Source organism: Syngnathoides biaculeatus, chromosome 17, assembly GCF_019802595.1.
Source record: "Syngnathoides biaculeatus isolate LvHL_M chromosome 17, ASM1980259v1, whole genome shotgun sequence".
Classification (NCBI taxonomy): Eukaryota; Metazoa; Chordata; class Actinopteri; order Syngnathiformes; family Syngnathidae; genus Syngnathoides; species Syngnathoides biaculeatus.
In genome coordinates, this window is record NC_084656.1 from 20,771,938 (window position 1) to 20,796,301 (window position 24,364).

The 24,364-nt window shown below is 44.3% G+C and overlaps 1 protein-coding gene across 3 annotated transcripts in view; it reads left to right on the top strand.

Moving 5' to 3' along the window:
* The window catches only part of mast4 (microtubule associated serine/threonine kinase family member 4), a 71,564-nt gene that overhangs the window by 2,938 nt on the left and 44,262 nt on the right, over window positions 1-24,364 (top strand). For all 3 annotated transcript variants that reach the window (XM_061800525.1, XM_061800526.1, XM_061800527.1), the window contains exons 2-4: window positions 9,809-9,947; window positions 11,725-11,861; window positions 22,539-22,570. In XM_061800525.1, the coding sequence (XP_061656509.1) occupies window positions 9,809-9,947; window positions 11,725-11,861; window positions 22,539-22,570 (308 nt within the window). The remainder of the gene's footprint in view (window positions 1-9,808; window positions 9,948-11,724; window positions 11,862-22,538; window positions 22,571-24,364) is intronic.

A 24,364-nucleotide genomic window follows, 5' to 3' on the forward strand; every position in this document is an offset into this window, starting at 1 on the left:
GGCATGACCGAGCACACCCGTACATTTTTTTTTCCAAACGTGAGTGAGCTCCTTAACAACAATGACTTTGACTAGTTGGGGAGCTTCTCTGCCTCAAATCTCTTCCAGGAGACCTCAGAACAGCCCGACATGTTTTCGAGCACGACATGGTACTAGATTGAACGCGCACGACTCTAAATTTGGGCTCTTATGTACTGTTAAAAAAACATAATAATAAAAAAAAAATGCTTAAAAATCAGTGATATAAAGGGATTGTGCGCGATATAGCGGCGGTTGAATGTAAATAATTATTTTTGCATTGAAAAGGAGGCTCAAGTGCACTCGAGGGTGAAATTAAAACGCTTTCAAGTCGCCATGGCAGCTTCCCAAGCGATGTTGCGCAACAAACCGAAATTAAAACCCGAGGTTGTCCCGGCGCGCCGCCAACGCCGACGGATCTTCTTCCCGTACGCCGTGACCTCATCAATCGCAAGTCACTTTAGTAATAGTACTCAGAGTATTAGAAAATACTCTTGCTGGGTTATTTTTAGCAGGCAGAACGCGGTGTTATTATCAGCCCCCCCCCCCCCCGATTTGTGTGTGCCGGCAGCGTTTATTTTATTTATTTTGGAAACAGACGCGTGGGAAAATGGGGAACTTTTGGATGGTTGGCGACCAGCTCAGACATGCGCCGGAATGCTTGCAAAGGGAGGAGAATGTCAACAGCGGATTTTCCGTTTATTAAAAAAAAAAAATAATAAAAGAGAGAAATCATCATTACATTGTCGGACATGGGATCAGGGTGCAGGTGTGGATGTAAATAACGCGCGATATCAGTCAGATACTGTTGGCTTGGGTGTTAAAAGCATGATGAAATGCTTTAATGAGGACTTTTTTTTTTTTTTAATTTATATATATATATTTTTATTTTTTCTTTGTCCTCTCAATTTGTAACAAGAGGAATTTCAAACAGAAGTCATCTTTTTTTTTTTTTAGGAGGGGGGTCCCAACCCTTTTTGACGTTAAATAAGATTTATTTTCTGAGCCAAAATAATAGATGATTAAAATCTTCTGTGTGATTGGTTTTTTTTTTCTGGATTATTATTATTATTTTTTTTTAATAATTATTGTCACTCATCTGCCTTTATAAGTTAAAACCTCCTTGAGTCCCATGGACTGTACAATTTATCAATCTAACAACCAGTCTTCTCCGGCCACTCCAGTTTCCTCCAACATCCCAAAAACGTGCAACATTTATTGGACCCTCTAAATTGACCCAAGGTGTGACTGTGAGTGTGATTGGTTGTTTGTCTCAATGTGCCCTGCGATTGGCCGGCAACCAGTTCAGGGAGTACCCCGCTTCCTGCCCGTTGACAGATGTGATAGGGCTCCAGGAGTCCTGCAACCCTCGTGAGGATAAGCAGCTAAGTAAATGGATGTCATCGATGCTTTATTTTTTTCCGAGCCAAAATAATAGACAATATCTTCAGTCTGATTTTTTTATTTATTTATTTATTCCCCCCCCCCTCCTTTTTTTCTGGATTTTGTTTTGCTTTAATGAGGATTTTTTTTTATTTTTGGTCACTCAATTTGGAACAAGAGGAATTTCAAACAGAAGTCATCCTTTTAAGGGGGGCTTTTTCCACGTTAAATACCATTTTTTTTCTGAGCCAAAATAATCGACAATAATATCCTCTGTGTGATTTTTTTTTTTTTTTTTTTTTTTTTTTCTTTTTTTCTGAATTATTATGGTTATAATTTTTTTTTTTTATCGTCACTCATCTGTCTAAGTCAAAACCTCCTTGGGTCCCATGCAAGGTACAGTATAAATCTAAACTAGTAGTAGTAATACAATATTTTAAATGCCACTTATGAATATTGTGGACATACAAACCCTTTCATGGTTCCATGCAGACAATTTAGATTTTAGTCGCACACTTTGAGTGTAGTACCACGTTCTGCCAAAGTGCTGAGGCGCAATGGAAGATATCCAGCGTATTTAACGGCAAGAAGAGACTGAAAAGGTTCCAAACTCTGCTCCAATAATCGTCGTTATTACCAAACGGAGTCATATAATATTGATTATCGTTATCCGCTTGGCGTGTATGTGTCGCTGGGTCAATTAGCTTCTCTACAGTGTTTTGTATTCCAATTTAGCATGCTAGCTTTTCATTTTGGATGACTGTTTTGGTTAAATGTACCGCGTTTAATACTTTTGTTTTAGGACTCAGTTTTACTTTAACTGGCAGCGACGAACTTGTTAAAGCAAGCAGACGCCTCCTCTCGTTTGGAGGACTGTGCGAGCACAAACGGGCGCTGAGGAATACTTGAAGACGTGTTGAGTTGAGTAAGTTTTGAAGTGTGTGGGAGGGTTAAATTTCTCTGTTGCGGGAGGGTGTGGGACATATCGTACCCCTCTACGATAAACGAGGTCTCACCGCACAGCTGATTTTTGACGGCGAAAAAGGGGCTTACACGTCAGTTTATTGTCACAATTCCAAATAACAAGCCCGGATCACTAAACCGATCTCATCTTTCTGTGTCACGTTTACCGGCGGACGACGAGGGGAAATATCTTGGCTATATCGGGCAGCGTAAAACGTGCTTGCCTATCAATCAGGTGTGTGAGACTTTGGAGCAGGGTCACGTGGCGGCGCTCTCAAATGAGGAACATCTTTCGCCATCTCGGATGACGTCTCCTCTGGGCCCCGTCGGGGCTGGGTTCCATTTTCTTCCCACACTGGCCTAGAGACACATGCAGTATTTATATGACTACGTACGTTAACGCCGCATTTACTACTTCCCTTTTTAATCCAAAGTAGGCGAAGGACCGATTTACTGAATGTCTCCAAAAGATTATCCTAAATAATAATCATTTACGTGGAAAACTATTTGTCATCTGGAGTATGCCACATACGATAAGAACACGGTGTTATTGGGAGACGTGTCTCGGGTTTTACAATCGGGTTAAGATGTCAGCTGACAGCTTCACCGAAGCCGACGTCGTTGACTTTGCCCGACGGCTGGGTAGACTGATCAAAAAACCCGGTCCCTGGTCTCGTAGGTGTGACCGTCCTGCTCAGCTGAACAAGCACCCCGGGGCAGTTGGCGCGATCGGAAGACGGCGGGCGGGCTCGCGCCTCTGCAAAACAAACTCGAGCGGGGTCTCGTTGTGCGTTTCTATCCCTCGGCACCTGTTGACTTCACTTTTTTGGTAAAGTAAATGATTGCACTGCCCCCCCCCCACCCACCCCCGTATGACTCGTTATCACTGGGCCTGCGAGGGACTGATAAAAGGATGACTTGTACGGACCCACGCATCTTAAGTGTAATGAATACACATTTAACCCGCGTTTATTGCTTGGGGGGGGACGATACGTTCCAGTTCCGCGAACGGTGCAAAGCTGCGATTATACAGCGGAGTCCATATAGATACTCTAACACACACACACAGTTTTACCCCTCCCACATACTTTAAATGCGTCAACGTCTTAAAACTCACTTTTTATAGTATTCCTTCCTTCAGGGAGACTATTGTACGTCATTCGCAGGTAACAAAAAGACTTTCGTCCACAGTTCTATAAGAAAGAGCCAAGGCGGACTTGCTTCAAGCTGTTTATGTGTCACTCCGAGTTGAGCTTTATTGCAAAACTGAAGAGAATCAAACATTTTATATTCTGAACGCCTGAATGCTCAATCAAAATCTTATACAGTACAGTGCCCTCCAAAAGTGTTGAAAAGACTAGGTCAAGTCCTTTGTTTTTATTGTATACTCGAGACATTTGAGATTGGGAGTGCATCAGGGTTCCGCGGTGAGCCCCTTCCTGTTTGCGGTAGTAATGGATAGCCTGACAGACGAGGTTAGGCTGGATTCCCCTTGGACCAGGATATTCGCAGATGATATTGTGATCTGCAGGGAACAGGCGGAGGAACAGTTGGAAAGATGGAATAAAGATTAGAGGAGAGGAGTAAAGATTAGCCAAAGTAAAACAAAATATATGTGCGTGAATGAGAAGGGCGGAAGGGGAAGTGTGAGGAAACGGGGAGAAGAGATGGCGAGGGTGGACGACTTCAAATACTTTGCGTCAACAATACAGAGCAATGGGGAGTGTGGTAAGGAAGTGAAGAAACGGGTCCAAGCGGGGTGGAACAGTTGGTGGGAGGTGTCTGGTGTTCTATGTGACAGAAGAGTCTCCGCCAGGATGAAGGGCAAAGTTTATAGGCCGGCCGTGATGTACGGATTAGAGAAAGTGGGTCTGAAGAGACGACAGGAAGCAGAACCGGAGGTAGCAGAAATGAAGATGTTGAGGTTCTTAGGCGACCCCAAACGGGACAAGCCAAAGAAAAAGAAGACGACGACTGGGGACATTTGAGTCTCTGGTCAAAAGAGAAGCAGGAGACAAAAGTTCAATATTCCAGCTTTCATTTCACGGTATTTAAAGCTACATGTTAAACAACTCAGCAGAGAGAACCCACGTTTTGAGTGAGGGAAGGTATTGAAACAGAAATTATTACATAAACTTAAAGTGAATCATCTTCTGGTGGTGTAACGTTTACTTGCAATAATTGCATCAAACTTGTGACCCATTGACTTCACCAGACTGTTGCATTCTTCTTTTGAAAGACTTTTCCAGGACTTTACCGCAGCCTCCTTTCCGTTATCGTTTGTTTCTGGGGTTTCTCCTTTCAATCTCCCCGTCATGAGCTAAAGCGCATGCTCTATTGGGTTAAGATCCAGCAATTAATTTAGCCAGTATAAGACCTTCAACTTTCCCCACCCTGATGAAGTCCTTTGTCGCGGTTGGTATCGTGTTTTGGGTCATTGCCGTGTAGCGTGATGAAGCTTCTCGCAATTAGCTTGGATGCATTTTTCTGGGAAGTAATCGCACGTATCGAGGCCCAAAAACGAGGCGAAGGCGCATATCGACGCACGACTCCCTTCGAAACCAGACTTTGAATTGGGACTGAGGAGCCACAGGTCTACAGCGGACCCGGACTGATGGGATCAAATGTTTTTCCGTTCCGTCGAGTTGCATCACTGCAATATTTGCTCACGCTGGACAATGTTTTACTATCGGCGGTCTGAGGGGGCGTCCAGTGTCCGTGTCCTCTTTAGCGGCTAAGAGGATTAAAGCAATCTGATTAACTCTGGCTTTGCCCGAGAGTCGCGTGGCGCCCCCGGCCTTCCTTCGACGTGATTTTTGACACCTCTCTCTCTCTCTCTCTCTATGAATGACAAGCGACGGCGCATTTTGGGTCAAAACGTGAGCAGACATGTCGCTCGGTCGGAATTTACCCTGCGGGCCGTTGCCCGGCGGAAACAAGGTAGGCGAAATCAGACCGTAGCTTTGATCTAGTTTTCAGTTTGGATTCCTGGGAATGTTCAGTTTTCAAATGTCTTTCAATATGCATCTAATTGTCGGATTCTTAAAGATGTTCCAAAATGAAGGCCGCAAATATCCTTCAAGTTTCTGAAATCTGTTCTTTAAGCGTTTCAAAATTTCTTGTGCAGGATTGTAGAGTACAGTTCTTAAATTCTCGATCCTGCTCTCGCAGTGTGAAGTCACCGTTGGAAAGAGTCTCCTGTATTTTCCAGCTTTAAATCACTTCAGCACAGGAAACGCAATCCCCCCCGCCGCGACCCGTCAGCCGAGTCCGACGGGCCAGAAGTGGCGGCCAATTTACGGGGCGTTAAGTGCCGGTGCCTGCTCGGGGTCATCGCCTCTGAGCTGCTCGCGTTTCTGCTGTGAGATTTTTAGATTTTCTTTCCGCCGACAAAAACGCCGAAGTAGAAGTTGTTGGGGCGGAGGGTGGGGAGTCCTGCGGGGGCGGGTCGAACAAGACAGATGTCAGCTGACGAGGTCTTGCGGAACATTCGTTTACTTTGGCGCCGCGGGCCCAAAGAGAGAGTGATGGTGTTTATGTCACAGTTTGCGTTTCGACACTGTCAAGTACAGTGAAGTCCGTTTATTGTAAGGAATATGCTCCAGAACCAACTGTGACGCCCTTAAACTTGCACTTTTGAAAGTCTGGTCTCACTCTCTTCCGCTCAGGTCTCAAAAGTTTTCAGCCTAATATCACAATTAGCAATTTTGCCTACCAAATGAATCCGCAAACTTTTCCAACCTCACTCAACCTCACGTTGATGTTTAGTTCATCAGCCGACACTTTCTTTGCAATTTATCTGTTATTGATATGCTAACTTGGGTAGCCTGAGAGGGAGAACTTCATTTTTTTTACTCAAGCAAGCCACGTAGGCAACAAAGATGAATCGCTTACTTGGTGAGCTTACGGAATCACTCCCCTCACCGCTACGTTTGCGTAATTGACTTGTTGGTGTGTTTGTTTTTGCATGTGGATTCTACCGACAAGTACCGTAATTTCAGCCGCGACTTTTTTTTTTTCACACGCTTTCACCCCTGCGGTTTATGTGGCTAATTTGTGCATTTTTTTTCCTAACGGCCGCAAGGGTGAACTTGAGCAGAAAAGGTAATAGGACCGGTGGAATATATGTGCCGAGGAAGTGACTTTTACCGGTATCTTCTTTTGACCGACTCTGTTAGCGTTGCTTTAGCGTTAGGGCTGTACTCGCAGCGTGTTACTGCCGTGTCTGTGATTATAACAGTATGTTTTTTTTTTTTTTTAACCGTCCCTGTTAGCGCCACGCTAGCGTTAGCGGTGTACTAGCAGTGTGTTGCTGATGTGTTACTGCCGTGTCTGTGATTTTTCACTGGTATGTTTTTTTTGTTTTTTTTTTTTAGCGCTACGCTAGTGTGTACTGTGTTGTTGTTGTGTTAAGATAATCTAAGGTATTAAAACTTTGAAAACTCTTTCTGTATACCGTCTTTCTGCGTAGATATTTCGTGTTTCAATGTGGGCACACAGTTGCGGCTTATGTATGTACCAAATGGTATTTCCTTTACAAAAATACTGGGTGAGGTGCGCTCTGTAGGCCAGGAATTACGGTAGTCGAAACTGGAGACAGACAGATAAGAAGCTTGTCTTTCAGAATTTACGTTATTGCCAACGTTTTTGGTGATTGAAAATTGATTATCAAGAGCATCGGCAATTCGGTTTGCACGCCGGGATGTTGTCAGCTGTTTCAGAAGCGCCCCCCCCCCCACCCCGGGCCCCCCAGTGTGCGGGAAACTTGGAAGCATGCTCGTCGGACAATGCCAGGGAAGCAAGATGAGAGGTTTGTCGTGGTCTCGTCGCTTCCCGTTTGAGCGCATGTGTATACCCGCCGCGTCCTAGCAACCGCTGAAAGAAACGCAGACGACGCGTCGTCGCCACTTTCTTAAAGCCTCTTTTCCACGTGAACTGTGAAAGGTTCCATATACGGTTGCTTTGTTTTGAAAGGAGCTTTAATCATCAGAGAATATTAACCAAGGTGATGTCATTTGTTAGTTCCTCTGAGGCCAAATTATCTGTGTCAACTTCAGGGTTGGTTGTTTTCATAATCGTAGTTTTGTATGCCTAGTTACAAGTACTTGACTTTTGTTTACTTGTACAAGTACCTTTCCTACCTACTGAGCAAGCGTTTTTTTTTTGTCATTTCCACAAGCACCAGGGTCTAAATACATGGAAAGCCCATTCCTGTGCGGCTTATATTATTGAGCCACCTGGTGCAAATCTGCATTTAAATTGTTATTTAACTCCCACACGCTTTAAACACGTCGTCGTCTTTTCCTTTCGGAAGTCTGGTGTGGCGGAGAAATATGTTGGAATAGTACAGGACGTGTATGAGGGCAGCAAAACAGCGGTGAGATGTGCCGTAGAAGAATTTAAAGTGGAGGTGGGAGTGCATCAGGGATCCGCGCTGAGCCCCTTCCTGTTTGCGGTAGTAATGGATAGGCTGACAGATGAGGTTACATGTAAACCTCTTAAAGCACTACTTTTAATGTGTTCCTTTCCGCTTCTTGTACTCTTTCATATATAATATGACCTCACTCTGAGCAACCAAAAAGACGACTCCTACTCAAGAGTTCTTCAAATAAGAGGCAATGCGTGCATGCTTCAAGGTCTTTATCACTCCCAGTAGAAGTTTACAGGGAAATGGAAACATTGGGGATGTGATTTTTCTATTAGTTTTTTTTTTGTTTTGCCCGTGCTCAAAAAGAAAACCTGCGGTTTATGCGGTGATGCGGCACTAGCATTACCGTTAAACTCCAGTTGCGCTCCGTAGGCCGAGAATTACGGTAGATCACATTGTGGATAAATGACGGCTTTTGAGATGAGTAAACAGGTGCCGCGTTCTTCCCTGCTACGCAGTGGATGTTGTGAATTGTTCGACAAAAGCTTATTCGCTTTTGAAAAAGAACAAGGAAAAAAAAACACAAAGGTAAATTTGTGAGTGAGGGAGCAGGGGCCAAATGGACGGACGGGGGTTCCACTGCGTCTAGCCGGGCCCCCGCCGGTCATTTCTGTTTATGAAAACGCGGTGACGGCGGCGCGGCACGGACCGTGGCGATCTGCTGGTGTTTGCTGTGGAAATAAAGCCTTGTTGGCAGTGTCCACAGCAGGCTTCCGAGCCAGCCAGCCGGGAAGGAAGGAAGGAAGGAAGGTTAGATTAGGTTAGGTTTGCTGTTGCTTCCGGGAACCCTGTAGGGAAGGTCAAAAGTCACCGAGCGCTTGCCCGGCGCAAGTGTTGCTTTTGGTGTGTAGTCGGCGCGAGGTCCCGGCGTCAAGCAGACGAACATTGGCGTGGTCTTCGTTTGAAACCTCCGATAGCTTATCGGCAGTCAGACGCTGCTTGAACTTTGACTCCCGTGGCGCCATTGCACAATTTATTATTATTTCAGTTCAAACAAGTTAACTGTGTCAGGAAGACAAACCACACGTACCTATTGATTGTCGCGCTAGCAAACGTCGCATATTAGCATTTTATTCAAACCTAGCTAGCTACCTTTTTGGTCTCTCTTTCTCGGAAATTCTATTTGCGTTTGTCGTCAATTTCCAGGAGTATTTTAGCTACTCGTATTCCTTGCGTGTACCGCACCTGTTTGCATGCCTTTTGCTTAAAAATCCTTTTCATGGCAGACAATGCTTGTGTCCGTGCCAAGAAGTATTTTTGTCCCAAACTGTACAAAACCCCACTACACAATGTGGAAGAATTCATTATTATTATTATTATTTTTACCCTTTTCCATCGCTAAAATGAGCGTTCTCTGAGGGCACTATACATTCGTGACATTTCCATGATTACCAGCGCATAGGGACACAACCGTTTGTTGGAAAATATTCCTGTAATAGTGAAATAAATCAATATAGAGCAGTATTTTTCCCATCTTAAATAATGCATTACTAGGAATTGAGTTATACGTATTTGGCCAGTATCCCTGTAATGCTCCAGTCTGTCACATTTGAAAAATGTACGGGTTTGGCCAGTCATGCCCGCACATATAAAGTTGCGGGTGTGTGTTCTGTTTGTAATTATGAATGTACCCCTTTAAGAGCGGAGAGGGGTGGTGTCGGGTAAAAAAAAAAAAAAAAAAAAGACGTCAGGCTGTGGTTCACTGCGCTGGATCGTTTTTCATGTGCGCCGAATGTGCAGCAATTGCGCATTTGCGCAGCTTAGAGGGAACATTGGTCAAGACTGCACAAAATTAGCGTCGTCTTTCAATATCAATGTATTTCTACTCGTAAGAAATTTTATGCGCGCGATTTGTGAGTGCGATGGCGTGCGGCCGCGTACCCGCCCGTCCTCTCACTACGACGTACGTCCAATGAAGCCCATTTATGTAGCTAAAGTTCTATACGCCTCTAATAATATAGCATCATTTCATATTGCTATCATATATTATTTTGTCCCGTCTTGTTCTCCACGCAGCTGGACCACATCCCCTACGCTCCCTGCGGCGCGTCCCTCAGGAAGTCGAGCCACCCCGAGCTGAATCTGCGCCTCAGGCGACACCTCAGCGACGACGGCAAGTACATGAGAAGACGCAGCCTGGGCGGAGGACTCACAGGTGAACACGGATTTGCGCCGGCTGCATTGTTAGCGTCGGCCCCGAGCTCCATCGCGCCTTTTTGTACAAGAAGTGCTAACTGATGACAGTTTCCTCAGGAGGGCAAAAAATTGCTTACTAAGGAGGAACGACCTTAGGTTTCCTTCCTCGTCCGTTTTGGAACTGAAGAAAAACAACACAAAAGTGGCTTTTGGCAAAGAATTCGTTGCGCTGCGTTGAGGCTCCCGATTTTGACGACCATCCCATTTAAAAGTGACGTCCAAACTCCTGTACACAATTTAAGTGTCAAACAATTATTAAAAAGATTGACTGCTGTCATATTTGAATGCTTGTTTCCACTACACTGAGCCTTAAGACGAACACCGGTAGCAAAATGCGTTGGTCTCCTAAATCAGAAGAAATCCCTCAGCAAAACCTGGTCCGGCATCAGGACAAAATCTCTGCCTCCAAAGACCGCCTCATCCACTTAGGAGCGAGCGTTGAGCTTACTTACGAGGAGGTTTGCAACAAGACGGACTGTGAACGACACAAATGGATAATTGAAAGAATATTCCATTCAGAAAGTATTTGATACCCGCAGCCCACCCGTCATGTAACATATTCGTTATATTGATGCGCTATACACCACTAATGTAGTCTTACCATATTTTTACGTTCTGTACACATAATACGCACGAGTTACATATTTAATGTTCTAAACCTAATGCACAATGTTTGTCATATTTAATGTATGCACCTGTGATGTACTATTATTTACATCACATTGAATCCTCTCGAGCACGGGTGTCAAACTCAAGGCCCGGGGGTCAGATCCGGCCCGCCACGTGATTTTATGTGGCCCGCGGAGGCAAATCACGTGTATCAACTTCCATGTTTTTTGTTCAAATCCGTCCCAAAATTTCAAATTGTCATGTCATAAAAGATAACGTTGACAATAACAACAATAGTTTGAAAAGCCATTACCCTCGATTTCTGATTCCAGAACTAGTTCATAAATTTCATGTGTAAATATGTGGAGGCAGTTAAAGATTTTTGTGGTTTCAGAGTCATAATTGCCCTCTGAGGGAAACCCCAAGTAAAATGTGGCCCGTGATAAAAAAATGAGTTTGACTCCCCTGCTCGAGAGAACTCAAATGTAGCACATATACATAAAATTTAATGTCCACATAGTTTAATGTCCATTCTAAGAAGTACTGTATGCACCTGTAATCCATCAGTTACATATTTAACTATCCATATAACTCTGATGACTTCAATACAGCTCAAATAATTTTTTTTTATTGTTCTTTACACCCAATGAAGGATAATTACAAGGTAACTAATGAATAAGTGTCAAAAAAGCCATATTGTTTCCCTAAAGTAGGTGCAGCAGTGACCTCATGTGGCCAACCTTATGCATGCACAGTAACACACTTACGCGCCAACGCGTCACTGTATTTGTTAATCGGTGACATGGAAGTGTTGTTGCTGTCTTCGTGTGGGAGTGCGGCAGGACTAGTTATGCAATGTAAGGATTGCCCCTGAGCTCTTAATAGGATTGACACCCGCCCACCGTAATTGAGCCGCTTGCTTTTAATCGCTCATCCACATCAGGGGTTCTCAAACTCTGTGGTTTCGGGGACCCCTTACGAGCAGAGGACCTCGTCCGGATCCACATGGCAATTGAACATCACGGTCATTATTTAAACGTTAAAAAAAAAAAAAAAAATCTTTGTAAGAGTAAAGTTAGTGTCGTCTTAAGAAATTATTTTTAATGTTTATTTTCTTGCCGTGGCAGGACAGTACCTTTTGCTCCCGGCCCACGTCCAGCAAACGACATGGCCGCCGCAGTCGTTATCCGAGAGCTCCTCCAACCTGGTCCACATGCGCGTGCGCAACCTCGGCAAGTCGGACCCGTCCCTGACCTCCAGCTTGGTGAGTCGTGCGCCGCGTGAGTTTGTTTTACTGACTCCGCCCCCCCCCCCTCCTCCCGCTGAGGAGGTTGTTTCTTTTTTTTTTTTTGTAATTATTTTTAATTTTTATTGCACTGTAACCGTTGTCTGCAAAAACTGTGTTGAGGTGCCAAGAAAGAACTCAAATGTTGGACCCGATCAAAGTGTAATGCAGAAATCCCTGGGGGGGAAAAAATGCAATTATTTCACAATTTGAAACTGTTCCGAGTCGCGGTTGGCCAGAACCGATACCAGCTCGGCCTTATTTCAAGGTATCAAATACTTATGAAGGTTGCCATACCAGCCACCAATACTTAAAGGGGGTGAAAATCTTACATTGAAACCCACATTGAAACACAAAATACTTACAAAGAAAGACGGTACACAAAAAGAATTTTCAAAGTTTTAATACCTTAGCTTAGCGTAACATAGCAACAACACCGTAGCATGATCAGAGCCGGTTAAAAAAACATGCCTAAATCACTAAGACGCGCAGCGCTAACGCTAGCACTGCACTAACAGGGCTAATTGGGGAAAAAAAAACCCCATATCGGTAAAAATCACGGAGACACCGCAGCGACACAGTAGCACAGCGCTAACACTAGCGCGGCACTAACAGGGCTGTTTAAAAAAAAAAACAAACCAACAAAAACATACTGGTAAAAGTTACTTGCTCGGCACGTATATTCCACCGGTCTCACGCTTACCTTTTCTGCTCGAGGAGGGTTAGCATACCGGTAAAAATCACTGAGACACGGCAGTAACTAATTAACGGCTAACGGGGCCGGACCGGTAAAAGTCACTTCCTCGGCACACAAATTCCACTGGTCTCACGCTTACCTTTTTCGCTAGAGTGCCACCTTGCGGCCGTTAGAAAAAATGCACAAATTAGCCACATCACCGCATAAACCGCAGGGTTGAACGCGTGTGGGGAGAAAAAAAGTCGCGGCTTATAGGCCGAAAATTACGGTAATAGTAATACTTTCATTTTTTTTAATGGCAGTTTAAGGGCGTGTCAATTATTCACACATTTTTGCAGTTTTCTGTCAGACTCTGTCCCGAAGACCCGGGATCCACTGTATGGTGGAGTAAATCCTTGTTGTATCGTGGTTCTTGGTTCACGTCCCCGCTATAGCGTGGATTTTTTTAAATGGTCGTTTTTTTATTTTTATTTTTTGCAGTATCTGGGAAAAGTCTGAATTTACAATTGCGCCATACTGGAAGAGATGAACTGTCATGATCCCTAACATCATTCCTTACAGTATTTAATAATTATTGTTACCATGTAGCAAAGAGACTTTATGCTTAGAAGTGTTGTTGTATTATAGTTATTTGAAGGTTGAAAATGACCATAACATCTATGCTAATTTCCACATTATGTTAGCATTAAGCTAGCTATTAAACCCAGATTTTCGTATAGGGTTAGCCAGCCAGTCCAGATACCAGGGTTCTGTTTGTGGTGGGGAAACACAAACGGGGAGCGGAGGCGCACGGAGGTGACCTTCAACGCGCCTCCGATCGATGCGTCGATCGGGTTCCCGGCCCTGCAGATTGGATCAAAAAGCGGCGGCTAATCCTATGAGTCTGCGGCGGGGGGAAAGGTTAACGCCAGCGCGATTGTTGTTTTTTTTGTTTTCATTGGACACGCCAAGGGTCAGCCCAACGTTTTATGACATCACGCTCAACTCTTTTCCTCGATGACATCATCGATGTGACCGTGAGATGAATTCCTAATGTGTTTGACATACCTGGCACATAAAAATGGATTCTGATAACTGTAAAATCCAAAATGACTGGAAAGAATGTTTTGGTGTCGCTACACACTGGTACTGCTGCACTAGGCTGACATGCAATTTTTGGAGCAATGTTGTTCCGTCTCGTTAGTGTTTTCCCACAATTTCTGGAGTCCAGTTAGAGTCCTCAGACTTCCTGTAGAATGTAAAAAAACGATTATCATAATTTTTTTCACACACTTTCAACTCTGCCATTTATGCGGTGATGCGGCTAATTTGTGCGTTTTTTTTCTAACGGCTGCAAGGTGGCACTCTAGCTAAAAAGGTAAGCGTGAGACCAGTGGAATTTGTGTGCCGAGGAAGTGACTTTTACCGGTCCGGCCCCGTTAGCCGTTAATTAGTTACTGCCGTGTCTCAGTGATTTTTACCGGTATGGTTTTTTTTTTTTTTTTTTAAACCGGCCCTGTTAGCGCGGCGCTAGCTTTAGTGCGGTGGTGCTAGCACCGCGCTAGTGTCGGCTAGTGTTAGCGCGGCGCTAGTGTTACCTTTAGCGGGGCTAGCGTTAAACTCTGTGTACGGTCTTTCTTTGTAAATATCTCGTGTTTGAATGTGGGTTTCGATGTGGGCGCTTGCGGCTTTCACACAGCTGTGGCGTATGTATGTACCAAATGGTATTTCCTTTACAAATGTACTGGGTCAGGCTTATAACCAGGTGCGCTCTGTAGGCCGGGAATTACGGTACTAAAGAATCCAAGATACTTATGGCGGGTGAACGATAAACTGCAATACTAAGCAGGTTCACTGTATCTTATTTAATTTTTGCTATACGGCAATTTCCGTATGCTTGCACGACAGGAATATTGAAATATCACAATTGTGACACGGACAGTTAATATCCGTGTTATTTTGCGCATTGTCTGATTTTGATTCAATTACTTTTTCCTCTTGACTAAAATTCAATTTACTCCAATTTTGCTTATTCACTGAGAAATGAAAGCAGTTGTGACGCTTACAAATAATTACAACATCAGAGGAAAAAAAGATGTTGAAAACCCACAGCCCTCATCTCCTTCCGTGCACCGGGGGGCGCTGTTGCGCAGCCACTTTTTTAAAGCGCCAGAAACCTCTCGACAGGCAGAACTTTTTGAGGTCATCAATTCACCATATTTCTGGTCATTTAAAAAAAGCGGATGAATTGGTTGTGTAAAACATGAAAGACTAGTGAAATACATAATTTTTTTTTGGGGGGGGGGTCATTGCTCAGTCGTCGCTTCCCGGGAAAGCCCCGCTGCGGTCGGTTGAAAAGGTTCATTAACACACCGCGCGACTGCACAACATCAGTGTTATCAGTCAAGGACATCTCCCGACAGCATTATGAGGGGGAGAGAAGGCACAACAACACGGCGAGGTGAGGATTATGACCGTCTTATCTCCATAACGCACCACGAGCGGAGTATTGATTTTTGTCTGCAGAACGTGGCGACCCCCCCGGGGCGCAACAATGGCACGGCGGCAAGGTGCGCCGCCGACACGGGCGACGGGGAGATAACGCGACAATGACGTCCGTTGTCCATTGTTATTTTCTTTACACAAGCGGCCTTCTCCACTCGCTGCAAATACAGCGAACCCCCGTTCGTCGCAGGGGTGTACGTTCCCCCGTCCCAGCCGCGATTGGTGAAAGTCCACGCCGCAGAGAGATATTAAAACTCAGTGAAATGTAATCCTTGGCGTCGGATCTCACGCTTCCGCGTCAAAGAAATTGCAGACGATTGCGCGACGTGGCAGCGAGGAAACGAAGAGGAACCTCGCGCGGTTCTCCGAATTAGAGGCACGGCGTGCTTGTTTCAAGCGGTTTGTGGCCACTCCCAGTTGAAGAGTGCTGTCATGTGTGTTTTACAGTGTTTTCACTGTAGATTGTTGTTTTGAAAATTAAAAAAAAATTTTTAATTTTGTTGGCGGAATAAATTACACTTTGTTCATTTTGGTTGGGAAAGACAATTTCAGTGAGTTTCAAGTGTACTTGCGCGGCAAATTAAACTCTTAAATAATAAAGGTAACTGTGAAAGCAAGCTATTTAAAGGTCAACTGACGCGTAAGGCATAATTTTTAGTATGTTTTTAATGCAAAAAAAAGTCAGCCGGAATGGACCTGTCCATTTTTTTCACCACACGTCACGATGTTGTCGTTTATGGGTTTTTGCGTCTCCCGCCATGAAAATCATCTCGAGGCATTTGTGTTGGAGAACAACCAGGAAGTGCCGTTTTTTTGCAGTAGCGGGGTCGAATGTTTATGTCGGTTTATACGTATTGCACCGCCCCCCAATTTTTTTTTTTTTTTTATCGTGTTAGCCAAAATGCCGATTTTGCTGGAGCACTCTGGAGGATGGATTCACTCTTCACACTTTTCCAAAAGACCCGGTTTGTCGGGAAAAATGGACGAGAGCTTTGTGGGTTCTTAACGACAGGTAGGTGTGTATAGAGCTATTAAAAAAAAAAAAAACAATAGTTGGGGGGGCCGAGCGGGGGACGTAATCCTTCTCTCAGAATGTAACAAAAGATCCGCGTCATAATAATAAAGTACGCTAAGTCAGGGGTGCGAAATGAGTCAATGTGGGCGGGCCTGGCATTTTCCATGCCGGGCGTTAGCCACGATGCAGAGTTGGATCGGGCAGGGAGGTGGTTTGGTTTGGCTGCATGCGGGAGGAGAAAGTAGCCCCCACCCCCACCCACCGGCCACCGGTGTCTGGGCACCCCTGAAGTCGTTACTTCACCCGGAATGGGTCCTCCTGAGTACGCTACATACTGTATTCGGGGAGTCTGTTGTTAGTTAGGAGTGATCCGCATATCATCTAAATATGGCTCGAAACGATAGGGTAATACTGCACTCGATTGTGAGATGTCCTCTCCTTCGAAAAGAGTTTCCGTGTCAGAAGGGGTGTCGGGAAAAATCCGAAAATCTCTTTTGTTCCTCTCCCGTAGCAGTCGGCACTGCGCGTTTTCAATGGCGGACGTCTCGGTCGCGCGTCTGCTGATGACGTTGCGGGCGATATGGCCGCCACTGGGATGTCGAGTGAGAATTCGGCAACTTTGCGCATTAATGACACGTTCGCCACTCATTTTTTTTTTTTTTGTATAGGCATGGAAGTGAATAATATTATATGTAGTTTTCATAAAATATCTATTGTAATATGTATATATTGTATCAGTTGATCTTTAATTTCTTATGAAGGTCTGCTAGCTTAATGCTAACGTAAAGTATAATTCCAGTAGTAACATAATTTGTGGTAATTATATACTTTCAAACAACTTTTTTTCAGTCGTCCTTTTACGTCGGACTTGAGTTTCTCTGAATGGGCGACAAAAGCGACTGCACTTGAGTGGCAGCGCAGGCGCGAGAAAATAATCGGCGCGTTCCGTGGCCGACGGTGGAAAATTGGCCTCTTTTGTGTTTCCGCGTCCCGTTCGGAGCCCGACGCGAAATCGTCCTAATCGGCCGGACCTGAGATTTGCGGCTCGCGCTTGACGGGTTTCTTCCTTTTCTTAAAGGTTCCGCGTGGAAAATCCTCTTTGCCGGAAGTGCGCTCCGTGCAGGTTTTGGCGGCCGATGAACAAAGGAAGTTAATTAAGTGGACGCTTCTAAGGCGTCTGTGTCTCCTGCACGAGTCTTTTTGGGGCAAAAATGTAATACATTTAAATAATTCATGCAGTTGTCACGGTTAATTGATCAGCCGAAAGAGAATATAGAATTTAATAATTATCTAGAACTTCATGAAAAATCTGTAGTCACCGTGACCTTATTTTGTATCATTTAATGTATTTGATGCCATTTTTAGTTCATGAACTTTCATTGATTACAATTAATGTAAATAATATTTTTTTTTAATTTGAAGGTAACTTCATTTCAATAATTTATCACATTGTATACGCTTATAATTCAAATGACTTTTCCTGCCAGTATATACGTAGATTCAATGAGATATGAAGTGATTGAATTCTGAAATTTTTGTCCATTGAATTATTAATTTAACTATCTTTTTTCATTATGTATTTTAAATGAATTTTATCTTAATTTTTTTTTTTAATTCAGTGACATGAATGAATTAAATTGTCAATTAATACAAATTTTCATTAATTACATTGGGAACTATAATTATTTTCATAATGGATTTTAATTTTTTCCTTCATTTAATAATTTATTTTTGAGTGAAAAGTAAATTGTAAATAAATTGTAAAAATTTATTTTCTAAATATATATTTTCCATTAGTTATTTTGAGAAATCTAAGCCTTTCATTTTGCATTTGAATTTATTGAATGACCCTTGTCAGGCTAAGCGGTCAGAAAATGGATCGGATTTTTATTTATGTATTTATTTTAATTAATTTTTGAAATCACTATTCATTAACATTTAATGAACGAATGAATGAATAATGATTATCATTTAATGAACGAATGGCACATTTACCGAATGCCAATTTTTTATAATTTCCATTAAGTGAATTAATTAATTTATTCCAATGATTAGCTTTGGGTATTATTTAATTTTGCCAGCAGCCTCCCAGGTTTTTACGTTCCAAAACGTGTCCAAAGAGCGGTTTGTAATGAGGCGGCGATCCTCTGTGGGAATTTGGCTGCGGATCAGGCGAACGCGAGAGGACCACTTAATATTCGCGCCGTGTTTGCGCTCCGAATGAGCGGCAGATGAAAAGAAAGAAGCGGAGGGGCAGCACACGCGCACCCACGGTCACGGAATACAAAAATTCTCTTAGGCCACGTCCAGAGGTGCGGAAAAAGGGGCAAATTGACAATCCGACCCCCCCCCACCCCGCCCGATAATGCGTCCGTGCGGACCCCTTCAGGTCTGAAGCAGGCTCTCCCCTCGGGCGCCTCGAGCGGCGTTTGGAACACCGAGTAAACTCTCGCCTACGACATTCCCGGAGTGTCTCCGCCTGCCTTGCGGCGCGCGACAATGCCAGGAAGGACATCCTCTCGTTTTCATGCCTTGAGAGAATTGTCCCAAAGCACTCCCCCCCCCCTCCCCCTTTCCCCCCTTTTCCTCACTTTCCGTCGTCCTCCCCGCCTTACATCGCCGCCGTTCCCCCCCACCCCCTCCCTCCCCTTTTCCTCTACCGCCGGTCGCAGAGGAGACGACGCAGATGAGGCGTACGGGACAAGCGAGCGGCGTCTGAGATCAGACGGTCGCGAGGTTGGCTCCGGGCTCGCCGAGCAGCCCCGTGCCGCATGTATGCGGAGACGAGCCGCGCCGCCGCCACCGCCGCCGCCATGGACGAGTCCAGCATTCTGCGGCGGCGGGGGCTACAGGTAGGCGAGCTTTCACATTGGCTGTCGCCGACCGCATTCGGTCCCCCGTGGCGCCGACGGAAGTTAGTGCTCACTTTTGTTGCATTTTCATCCCGCCGTGTGTGCACAGAACTCGGCGGGACTAACCGCAATGCATTGTTGTACTATTGACTTTTTGACGCTATGCTAATTTTTTTTTTTTTTTTTTATCGTGATTCTAATGATCAGACACTGATATAGACGCATCGATAAAAACTTGCGAAAAAAAAATCAAGTTTGTCTAAATACAAGTGACCAACCAGCGTACTAGTTTTTTAAGACATGCGCTGTCAAAGTTTACTAGTATCTCTCATGTGTACTACTTAGCATGTACCGAAAATAGATGACGAGTGTCAAACTCATTTTCCTCGCGGTCCACATTGTGGTTCCGGTTTCCCGCAGAGGGCCGTTATGACCGTTTTGATCGTCTCGTTGTATTTACGTCATCAATTTTATCTCAACTTTATCATTTGTGGCGCATGACAATTTGAAATTTTTGTGTCAATTTTTACAAGAATAATTGAAGTTCGCTTTGCGGGCCACATAAAATCATGTGGCGGGCCGGGTCTGGCCCTCGGGCCTCCAGTTTGACACCAGTGCCTTATTGTCTTGCAGTTATGATGAATAGTTTTACTTAAATATTGCTGAAAAGAGAACTTTGTATTGTAAACAGGGACCAGATTTTACACAATACATAAGACAACGCATTGAGATGAGTGTCATTCCAGTGTTATTACAGTGTTATGACAGTATATACACCTTTTGTGACATGTATGCTCGTTGGTGTGCCGTTAGATTATTATTATTATTATTTTTTTTTATCCTAATGTAAAGTATGTTCCTCGTCTCAATAAAGGTCGGAACAGCCCGGCCGCCTCATGTTTCGCCTTTTAAATTACCCCGGAGACGCGCCGCAGCAAATTTTCACGCCGCGACCCGATGAGCCGCAATTGTCGGACACGGAGCCGCCGTGAATCACTCCCCGCCGCGAATTAGCGTCGCGTGCGTCGCCGTCGCGTCTCCCCGATGAAAACCGGGGCGCTTGTCTCACAGCCAGACGTGAATGTAATTGATAGCGCGGGCACATATTTTCAATTTCTTTGTTCATATCAAGGGTTTAACCCCGAAAGGTCTTAGTGAGATGTCTCTCGCCATTTTGACCGCGTTGAGTGATTGTCGGCTGATTTTGACAGACGGTGAACCCTCGCAATATTCATTTCATTGTTCGTGCCCCGGCTATATTGCAGATGATGAAGTATGTCTTTTTATAGTATACCGGCAAGTCCAAATTTAGGGTTGTATGCTTACAGTCTAGCACCCTGTCGTCTTCCCACAAAGCAGAGAAAGTAAAAAGCTGAGCGCTTTGTTGCGAGCGATTTCAAATACATCCCGGTAGTCGCTCGTTATATGGAAGTAAATATGTGCCACCAGAATTTGAATTTGAAATGTAAAGCGATCACATTTTCAATAGTTGCTACAACTCGCTGTCTAAAATTCACCGTCTGTGCCACCGGGCAGGGTTACTTCCTGCCAGAACCGAACAGCCAGCCAATCGCAGCTGCGCTTTCTTAGTCACGTGACGTCACATACTACGAAAGCGTCAGTGCGATTGGCCGGGTGTTCCGTTCTGACCTGAAGTAACCCCGCCTTGTTTGCGCAGACGGTGAATTTCAGACAGCGAATTGTTGCAAATTGAAATATTAACATTGAAAAGTTACACTAAAATACAACTATTGAAAATGTGATCACTTTACGTTTCAAATTCAAATCCTGGTGGCACATATTTACTTCCATACCTGTTTATGGATTGATTGATTACCCGTTGATAAGAAATGCAGCTGCCATCCATTCATTTTCTTCGCCGCTTATCCTCACGCGGAGAGCTGTACCCTATCCCAGCTGTCAACGGGCACACCCTGAACTGGTCGCCAGCCAATCGCAGGGCACGTCGAGACAAACACCGATGGGCAATCTAGAGTGTCCAATTAATGTTGCATATTTTTGGAAATGTGGGAGGAAACCCACGCAGGGGAAAATATGCAAAGTTCGCAGAGGCGGGGCCGGGATTGAACCCGGGACCTCAGAAATGCGAGGCCAACGCTTTACCAGCCGATCCACCGTGCCACCCAATGCAGCTTCATTTCATTGAATGATGATTGCTTCAATACTAAATATGCTAATCACTCATTTATTGCTATTGCCAACAGTTTTAGAGCAGTTTGGCGCTGATGATCTTTTAACACCCACAAAATATTGTGCACAAAAAAAATATATATATATATATACTTATCATTCGAAAGTTTGATTCTAGCCTTTTCCGTTCTTTCGTAATCAGGAAGACAACATGGCCTAGTTTCATGCAAGACGCAACTTTCTCGGTGCCTTTATGCTGCTGATGTATTTTGCGTTTGTGACACTTAAAACAAAAATGGGGGTTATAATGCCAAATACTAATGTATTGACAGATATGGAAATATGAAACGTGGCATAAGAGATGTTGATTCACTGCATGGCTCGAGATCAAATTTTTTTCTTCATTCCCGTTATGAACTGCATCATCTTTTCTCGCCAAGTGTGAGACATTTTTTAACGACTCTTTTGAACTGTGAGGAGCCTCAACGTGTCCTCGTTCCAACCCGTTGGCATCTCTCTCCCTCGTCGTCGATGTAAGAAGTCGAGATTCACCCCCTAATCCGCGCGGGGGGGGGGGGGGTGTCGTCGAACTCATTTTTAGCGCCGCCCACATTGTAGTTCCGGTTTCTGTCAGAGGGCCGTTATGAATTGACCCATCATATTACAGTTTTGGAATCAGAAATCAAAGGTAATGGGTTTTACCAACTATTGTTGACGTTTGGGGAACACAAAAATGCTTGTGTCGTCATTTATGATATGGCAGTTGGAGATTTTGGTACAGATTTGAACAAAAAAAATCACAGAAGTTGATACACGTGATTTGCCTCGGAGGGCCAGATCTGGCCCCCCGGGCCCTGAGTTTGACACCTGTGCCCTAATCATTATTCCAAACTCAGAAGGAAGCTGTACTCATTTTAAATCCAAAGCAGTGCAACGGCACCATCTTCAGGGATGTGTTAGTCAAAAATATTTGACGGATATATACGCCGATGGCAGTGAACATTGGATTCCATTTGATGAATATAAAGTGAATGACTTAAAAGTGCGTATTAAAAAGTCATATGTATGTATGTAATATGTTTATCCTCACCCAAGTGAGGTAATTTCTCAGTACCATTCAATAGCTGGCACGCTTATTTCTGTCTGCGGCCTGACAATTTTGCCAACTACCTCGAATGCTTCAACTTTTTTTTTCCCCTGACAGTATTCCAGATGTATGTAAGCCTCTTTTTTCCCCTATGAACTATTTGAAAGCGTTTCATTTTTATATCAATCAAACGGAGTCGAAGGTGGCGAGGATTTTGCGTTATCCCCGGGGGGGGGGAAGGTTCTGTGAGTTCTTTGTTGGCCTTTTTCACGGCGAGCCTGACCTCGCTTTAACCTTTCCTCGCTTATGTGGTCTAAATGCTGCTGTTTTAATACGCTTTCATTTTTTTTTTTTTTTTTTGTGTTCGCAGAAGGAGCTCAGTCTTCCCAGGAGAGGCAGCCTGTAAGTACCCGCGCGTGACCGACGCGAGCCGTCAATCTAATTTATGCTTGTACCCGCTGAGATGACATCTTTATGCGGGTTATACGAGGTTTGGAGGAGATTATTTGAGGGGTTGCGCTGCTTCGGGAATCAAATGTGAACGTAAAAACACAAGGTGCGCAGTAGCGCGTAAAAATGAGTTCTCTTCACATCCTCACCCCTTAAAAAAATATTATTTTTGTCATGGGACAACGCTGAAGAAACACATTCGGCCTGCTGTCCCCTAAAAATATCACACAGCCACTTAAACCACTTGGAACAAAAATGAGTACACCCCATTGTGAAAATTCCCTAATTTCGCCCAATTACCATAATTCCAGGCCGACAAAGCGCACCTGTTTATGAGCCTCACCCAGTACATTTGTAAAGGAAATACCATTTGGTACGTACATAAGCCGCAACCGTGTAAAAGCCGCTAGTGCCCACATTGAAACCCACATTCAAACACGAGATATTTACAAAGAAAGATGGTACACGGAGAGTTTAATGCTAGCTCCGCCACGCTAACGCTAGCCTCGCTGCACTAATGCTAACGCTAGTGCCACGCTAACAGGGCCGGTTAAAAAAAAACAAAAAAACATGCAGGTAAAAATCACTGAGACACGGCAATAGCACGCTAGCGCAGCGCAAAGAGGGCCGGACCGGTAAAAGTCACTTCCTCTGCACATATATTCGGTTGGTTGAAACACGAGATATTTACGATAAACAGAGAGTTTAACGCTAGCTCCACCGCACTAACGCTAGCGCCGCGCTAACAGGGCCAGTTAAAAGAAAAAAACATACTGGTAAAAATCACTGCGACACAGTGGTAACATGCTAACGCAGCGCTAACAGGGCCGGACCGGTAAAACTCACTTCCTCGGCACATATATTCGGTTGGTAGGAACACAAGATATTTAGAAAGAAAGATGCTAAACAGAGAGTTTAACAGTAGCTCTGTGGCGCTAAAGCTTGCGCCACGCTAACAGCTCCGGTTACAAAAAAAAAACATACTGGTAAAAATCACTGCGACACAGCGGTAACATGCTAACACAGCGCTAACAGGGCCGGACCGGTAAAACTCACTTCCTCGGCACATATATTCGGTTGGTAGGAACACAAGATATTTAGAAAGAAAGATGCTAAACAGAGAGTTTAACAGTAGCTCTGCGGCGCTAACGCTTGCGCCACGCTAACAGCTCCGGTTACAAAAAAAAACAGACTGGTAAGAATCACTGTAACACGCTAGCGGTCGGTTGAAACACGAGATATTTAGAAAGAAAGACAGTGCACAGTTTTCAAAGTTTTAATGCCCTACCTTAGCTCAACATAGCAACAACACTGTAGCATGAACAAGATGGTTGGTTAAAGAAAAAAAAAAAAAAACAGCCGCGGCAGCTACATAGTGGCAACACGGTAGCACAGCACTAACAGTGCCGGTTAAAAAGAACATACCTAAATCGCGGAGACGCGGCAGCAACACGCTAGCACAGCGCTAACACTAGCGCGGCGCTAACAAGGCCGGTTAAAAAAAAAAACAACATACAGATAAAAGTCACTTCCTCGGCACATATATTCCACCGGTCTCACTCTCACCTTTTCAGCTCGGGTGCCCCCTTGCGGCCATTAGAAAAAAAACCGCACAAATTACGGAAATTACGGTAGCCATTTTCCCTCCTCGGTCAAATCTGGGTTTATCACTTCATTTTAATTTGTCATCTTTACATTTGCACAGAATCTACACTAGTAGAACCTCCAAGCGGAAATGGTTCACTG